Source organism: Camponotus floridanus, unplaced genomic scaffold (genome assembly GCF_003227725.1).
Source record: "Camponotus floridanus strain SB8 unplaced genomic scaffold, Cflo_v7.5 scaffold304, whole genome shotgun sequence".
Taxonomy (NCBI): Eukaryota; Metazoa; Arthropoda; class Insecta; order Hymenoptera; family Formicidae; genus Camponotus; species Camponotus floridanus.
In genome coordinates this window covers 73,711-81,339 of record NW_020229442.1, presented here as the reverse complement: position 1 = coordinate 81,339, position 7,629 = coordinate 73,711, and the positions used below count along the sequence as shown (strand labels likewise).

The following is a 7,629-nucleotide window of genomic DNA, read 5'->3' as shown; positions in this document are numbered from 1 at the left end:
TCACGCTCGAGAAACGAGCCGATATCGCGGATTCAATCGCGGATTTGTACGGACCAGTTGGACTCATCGCGGAGACAACAGCCACCGCACCGCAGCCTGCCCGGGCTCATGATGACAGTCTAACCCGCATGATGACGGAGATAGTGCAAAGACTCGCGGCCATCTAGGTCATTACGCAAGGAGCGCGTCAACCTATTGGCGGATCCTGCGAAGCCTGCGGAGGATCACGCTCACGTTCCCCGCCACGCTCACGCTCCCGGTCGCGTGCGCGATCGCGGAGCCGGCTTCCTAGTGCAGCTAGCGATATTTGCTGGTACCACTGGCAATACGGGGCGCTGGCAAGAAATTGCACCAAGCCGTGTAAATACGACGATAAATCATCGGGAAACGAACAGGGCAGTCGCTAATGGCGGCCGACGACATCAGCTCCGCGATATCGCGCCGCCTCTTCGTCAGTGACCGGTCCACGAAGACACAGTTCTTAATTGATACGGGGGCCGACGTGTGTGTATTCCCACGCTCGCATCTGCCGGGACCCCGTGCGAAATCAAACTACGAGCTCTCCGCGGCGAACGAAACAACCATCGCCACATACGGAACGATAGCGCTCACACTGGACTTTGGACTGCGACGGCAATTCACCTGGAGGTTTGTCGTTGCCGCGGTGTCCAAGCCGATCATCGGCGCAGACTTCCTCGTACACAACAGACTCCTGGTGGACATGAGGAACCAGCGGCTATTTGACGCAACCACTCAACTCACCTCTCATGGAAGGGTGATTGAGTGTGACATTCCGAGCGTTAAGACCATTTCAGGCTCATCGCGGTATCATGAGCTCCTCCACCAATTCCCGGAGGTGACACGACCGGATGGAGCCTCTAAGGCCGTAAGTCACTCGACGAGGCATCACATCACCACCACCCCAGGGCCACCCGTCGCATAGAGGCCACGTCGCCTTTCAACGGAGAAGTTGGAGGCGGCGAAGGAGTTCGAGGCCATGCTGCGCCTGGGAATCGCTCGCCCGTCGCAGAGCTCCTGGGCATCGCCTTTGCACATGGTGCCGAAGAAGAGCGACGACTGGCGGCCTTGCGGAGATTACCGCGCCCTTAATGCGAGAACCTATCCGGATCGATATCCCGTGAGACACATCCAGGATTTCTCCCAGTCACTCCGTGGGAAAAACGTCTTTTCCACTGTCGATCTGGTACGAGCCTTCAATCAGATTCCTGTCGCGGAGGAGGACATTCCAAAGACGGCCATCACGACGCCCTTCGGACTTTTCGAGTTCGAGTACATGACTTTCGGGCTGCGTAATGCCGCGCAGACCTTCCAGCGCTTTATCGACGAGGTGCTGCAAAGGTTGGAATTCTGCTACGCGTACATTGACGATATCCTCATCGCATCAACGTCGGAAGCAGAACATGTAGAACACCTGAGAATACTGCTTGAGCGGCTGAAGAAGTATGGTATCATCATCAACCCAGCTAAGTGCGTATTTGGACAGCCCGAAGTTAAATTTCTTGGCTACCTCGTTTCCGGCACAGGAACGCGCCCGTTACCGGAAAAGGTCGACGCTATACGGGCCTATCCACGACCTGACACTGTGAAGAAGTTGCGTCAATTCTTGGGCATGTTGAATTTTTATAGAAGATTCTTGCCCAAGGCCGCAGAGACTCAAACACCGCTTAACAACCTACTGCTAGGTAATGTTAAAGGGAAATCGCCAGTCAACTGGACATCAACAACCATAGAGGCATTTGAAGCAAGCAAGGAATGCTTAGCCCAAGCAACCTTGCTGGCTCATCCTGAGCCCAACGCACCGCTCGCAATCTTCAGCGACGCGTCAGACTACGCAGTCGGAGCAGCCCTCCAACAACGGATCGGAGGTGCCTGGCAACCCCTTGAGTTCTTTTCCAAGAAGCTAAGTCCTGCGGAAGCAAAGTACGGAGCCTACGATCGGGAGTTACTTGCGATTTACCTAGCAATTAAGCACTTCAGGTACACCGTGGAGGGACGATCATTCACAGTCTACACGGACCACAAACCTCTCGTCTATGCGTTCCTCAAGAAGACGGCCCAATGCTCACCTCGGCAGTTCAGACACCTGGACTTCATCGGACAGTTCACCACCGATATCCGCCATGTGTCCGGGGAGGACAACGTGGTAGCGGACGCTCTGTCGCGCGTGGAGGAAATTCAGCATACGCTCGATTTTGAAGCCTTGGCAGCAGTCCAACAAGAGGATGAAGAGCTCCAGCGATACTTGGAGGAAGATTCCACACTATTAATAAAAGAAGTACGCATTCCTGGCACCAACGTTGCGGTATTTTGCGACGTCTCAACGCAAATAGCGAGGCCCTTCGTTACCCAAGGGCTCAGGAAAATTGCATTCGACTCATTGCACCAGCTGTCCCACCCGGGAATCAACGCGACGGTTAAGCTCGTAACCCAACGTTACGTTTGGCCGTCGATTAAATCTGATTGCAGACAATGGGCCCGCAGCTGCATCCAATGCCAACGTGCCAAGATCTCTCGCCATGTCTCCTCACCTGTCGGCACATTCACGCCACCTTCTGCCAGGTTTGAGCATATTCACATCGATATCATAATCATGCCATTGTCAGAAGGACATCGATACTGCCTGACTATGGTAGATCGATACACTCGCTGGCCAGAAGCTGTCCCCCTGCACGACCAAGAAGCTTCAACAGTCGCACGTGCTCTCTACGACGGATGGATATCTCGATTTGGCACGCCATTGAGAATAACCACAGACCAGGGTAGACAATTTGAGTCGTATCTTTTCAAGCAATTAAATCACTTGTTAGGTACGACTCACTTGAGAACAACCGCTTATCACCCTTCAGCCAACGGCATGGTTGAACGGCTGCACCGTCAACTGAAAGCAGCAATCATGTGCCAACAACAGTGCCGTTGGACACAGAGCCTTTCCACCGTCTTGCTGGGAATCCGCTCAGCTTGGAAAGAGGACCTGCAAGCCACGGCGGCCGATATGGTCTACGGGCAGTCGCTGCGTCTTCCCGGCGAGTTCTTAGGATCTCTATATCGCAACAACGCAGCGGACAACGTGTCAGATTTCGTCAAGGAGCTACGCCAACATCTGAGGGAATTGAGACCGACGAAGGTATCTCGCCACGGTACGGGAAAGACATTCGTTTTTAAAGACCTTGCTACCTCGGAGGAAGTCTTTATACGCCATGATGGTCTCAAACAGCCTCTGCAACAACCGTATGACGGCCCATACAAAGTAATCAAACGGGCAGAGAAGACGTTCGTGGTTCGCATAAACGGCCGCGACGTTACCGTTTCCATCGACCGCCTTAAACCAGCGTACATCATGGCCGACGATCCAGTCGTCTCTCAGGATGGCAGCAACGTAGAGGACGCTCCAGGTCCCTCCGGAAAGGACACTGTGATCACAGACCTACCAGATACACAAAGACATACACAGCAGAAACCAGCACTAGGAAACTCGACTAAACACGTAACCAAATCAGGTAGACGTGTCCGCTTCCCGGACCGGCTACAAGGAGGATTTGCATGAATTCCTATCGTTAAACACTAGCAGGGGGGTACTGTAGGGACAATTGTCTCCTACTCCGTCTGTATCACACGTGTACATATATTCTCCCTCATATATTATACTAAATTTTCCTTCATCTTCACATATGCTGTCAGCTTTCTAATCCCTGCATGCATCCGACATCCACTTTCACTTTGGCAGAATTTACAACCCTTGCATGTTTCGTAGCCTTCCACCGAGCCTATAGATCGCCAAACAACACATGGCAAACACATGGTTTTTTATAGAATTTCTCCTACCATATATATAATAATATCAAATAAAATCGATCGAATGTGCATCTATGTGTGTGTTTGTGTGTATGTGAGAGAGAGGGGGAGAGAGAAAGAAAGAGAGAGAGAGAGAAACGCTCGGCTGTTCGAGCTATTGCATGATTCAGTGTGTTAGACATTTTGTCGGCGCGCGGCAAGGGGAGGGACAGCGCGGCGCAGCGATAACGTTGTAACGAATGACAACGGCATGTCTCGCTGTTCTTCTCTTTGCCATGTGCCGAAGACATGTCTAACACGCTGGATCATGCAATAGCTCGAACGGCCAAGCGTTTCTCTCTCTCTCTCTCTCTCTCTCTCACACACACAAACACACACGTAGATACATATTCGTTTGATATTATTTAATGTTATCATTTAATTTATTTATTTTATAATTTCTATTATTGCGAAAATCGTTAAATGCTATGGGACTTTTTTCTTCAATTTACTGCGCTCCTCACAAGCACTTATATATGTATAGTACTTTGCAACACTTTATATATACAATGAAAAGGATATTTGCATATAACTTTCTACAAATTACAATTTATGCACGACATTTGTTAAATCAATATAATCAAAAGCTAACAATATAAAATGTTTATGCAAATTGTTTGATATAATATCGTATTCGTAAAATTTATAAGTACATAACATTTATAAATATTTTCACAATATATTTTTATTATATATATAAAGAGACATAGCTAAACGAGAGAAATGATATTAGAATTATGTTTAAATATGTAAGCAGTAAAGACAGATCTATGCTCTAAATTGCTTGTGCGAGACGATAGAGTAGTGAAAACAACATATTTTGCAACATATTTTTTGTTTCAATAAATACAATTAACACAATAGAAAAGTTTTCATATTGCTCTTTCCAAAATATGCATGTCTCTCTATATTAGATAAGATTGTCGGTAACATAACTATAAGTGTTGGTAATGTACCGACACTTTTAGTTATGTTAAAATGAAGGCGCCTACCCATCGGAGTTCGGCTGCGATTCCGGCAAGGGGATCCTCTTAAGGGGATGCTGACCGTCCTTTTTTATCGATCAAAACGATTACTTTTTTCTGCACCGAAATTTTTTTATAGATCGTACGGAATAATAAATCCTTTTCTATGATTAAAGTATACATAGTAATATACACCGGAGCTATTGACTTTTTGTTAAAAATGAAAGAAAATTAAAAAATTATAGATTTTTTATTGACTTCTGACGTCAGATCGTAACAATACTCTCTTAATATAAATGTTTCACAGTTTGTGCGTGCAAAATAGAATCAGTCCGGGCTTGTAAATATATGAAGGAATATAGATGAACTTCTCCAAATAAGTTTAATAGTCGAATAAAAAAAATTTCGGTGCAGAAAATTTTTGTGCATATGTGTTGAGATCGAGGTAAAAGAGTAAAACAGACTCATAGATTAGTTGCCCGATGTCGCAATAGGAGACACTACAATCTATTTGTGTGACAAGGAGAGACTATATCATACCATCCTTCTCTTCCATTTCGCGTGTAATAGAATACGTCAGTATACATATACGCGCACACTAAGGCATCACACTCCTGTGTTTATTTTCTCGTATTATATGTCATAGGTACCGCTGTCGCGCGGCGTCGTAACAATCGTACGTGTTACAAGCCTCGCGAAAACAACGTTACAACGTGGAAAATATTCTGTGTGAGTTATACATATACACAATATATACAGGGTGTCCCTGAGCATGTGCTCACTCATTTGTAAAAAGGTAGAGCGCAATAAATTAAATAAAGAAATTCTGTTATATGTAACGATTTTGTAATAACAATCGAAATATTAATTATTGAAATCGGACAAATGAGAGAAGCGCTCGAGCGCTCGAGCTATAGCACGGCCCACCGTGTCAGACATTGCCTGCCGGCACGCAGCGGGAGGAGGGACAGCGCGCCGTGGTTACCGCTATCGCCATTCTCACGTTTCATTGCATCGCGTCAAGACTCGCATCTCGCGTCTCATTTATGGCATTGTTTGGCGCGCAGTCCCTCCTCCCGCCGCGTGCCGGCAGGCAATGTCTGACACGGTGGGCCGTGCTATAGCTCGAGCGCTCGAGCGCTTCTCTCATTCGTCCGATTTCAATAATTAATATTTCGATTGTTATTACAAAAATCGTTACATATAATAGGATTTCTTTATTTAATTTACTGCGCTCTACCTTTTTACAAATGAGTGAGCACATGCTCAGGGACACCCTGTATATATATATATATATATATATATATATATATGTATATACACGGTGGGCCATTTTAATCGATGCACTCGAATATCTCGAAAACAGCACTCTTCAGAAAGAAATGTTTCAAACAAAAATTGTAGGGTGTGAAGGGGGACATAAGATGGTAGCATTGGTTTGACCTTGGAAAGTCATTTGAAGGTCACATAAAAGTCACCTTCAATTTCTTAAATTGAACCCACTATTTTTCATTACATATTCTTGTAGCTTATCTCGAGAGCTTTCCAATACACTACAGACAAATGTTTTTTCATTAAGTACTTTTTGAGTTATAAGGCTTCAAAGTTTGCAGTACTTCGATATAAAATGCAAAATATCTCGTAAAATATTTAGTTTTCGGTAGTCTTACCCTAATACTTTTATGCACAGGATAATGAGACAAAACTATTGGTGCAAAGAAAACGCATGATTGTTTATAACAAAAAGTGCATTGCAAATTACACATTTTTTATCATAAACAATCATACGTTTTCTTTGTACCAATAGTTTTGTCTCATTATCCTGTGCATAAAAGTATTAGGGTAAGACTACCGAAAACTAAATATTTTACGAGATATTTTGCATTTTATATCGAAGTACTGCAAACTTTGAAGCCTTATAACTCAAAAAGTACTTAATGAAAAAACATTTGTCTGTAGTGTTTTGGAAAGCTCTCGAGATAAGCTACAAGAATATGTAATGAAAAATAGTGGGTTCAATTTAAGAAATTGAAGGTGACTTTTATGTGACCTTCAAATGACTTTCCAAGGACAAACCAATGCTACCATCTTATGTCCCCCTTCACACCCTACAATTTTTGTTTGAAACATTTCTTTCTGAAGAGTGCTGTTTTCGAGATATTCGAGTGCATCGATTAAAATGGCCCACCGTGTATATATATACAATATATATATATATATATATATATACAGGGTCTACCAAAAGTGTGGAAACCCCTAAATATCTCGGAAAATATACGTTTTACAGAAAAGTGTTTCCAACAAAAGTTGTAGGGTTTAAGAAGATCTATATACTGATTCTATCAGTTTGACCTTGGATGGCGTCGTCAAGGTCAGGTCAAGGTCACATTGACTTTTTTAAATGACACCCCCTACATTTGATTGCATATTCTTATAGCTTAATTCAAGAGCTTTCCAAAACACTATAATAATGTTCATTTTTATTAAGTACTTTGCGAGTTATGAGGGTTGAATGATAGAGTAGCGCCGGTATTAACATTATCCAAGGTGTACTACATGGAGGTTACTCGCTCGGATTTGCATCTGTTGTGTGTGTGATCCAGCTAACTAAGGCAAGATCGGTCGTGGATCCAGTCAGCAAAAGCAAAGACCCAACCAAATTACAATCGAGCATTTAAAGACCTGGAAAGCAATCGACATAGTAAACAGTAAATAAATTTGTGGATGCTCATTTATCATAATAATTGTTCGAAATGTGTGCGTGTGCGTGCGTGCGGTGCGTGTATACAGAGATCAGGTTAGGTTGCACCAA

At 44.5% G+C, this 7,629-nt stretch overlaps 1 protein-coding gene across 1 annotated transcript; it reads left to right on the top strand.

The window, feature by feature from the left end:
- The first annotated feature begins 406 nt into the window (after window positions 1-406).
- On the top strand, window positions 407-943 carry LOC112638470. The gene has a single exon (XM_025410298.1). It carries the CDS (start codon window positions 407-409, stop codon window positions 941-943), a length of 537 nt encoding a protein of 178 aa, XP_025266083.1.
- The last annotated feature ends 6,686 nt before the right edge of the window (window positions 944-7,629 follow it).

Bases quoted from the DNA above. Each gene is read 5' to 3' on its own strand.
- LOC112638470 (XM_025410298.1), top strand. From the start codon at position 407: ATGGCGGCCGACGACATCAGCTCCGCGATATCGCGCCGCCTCTTCGTC.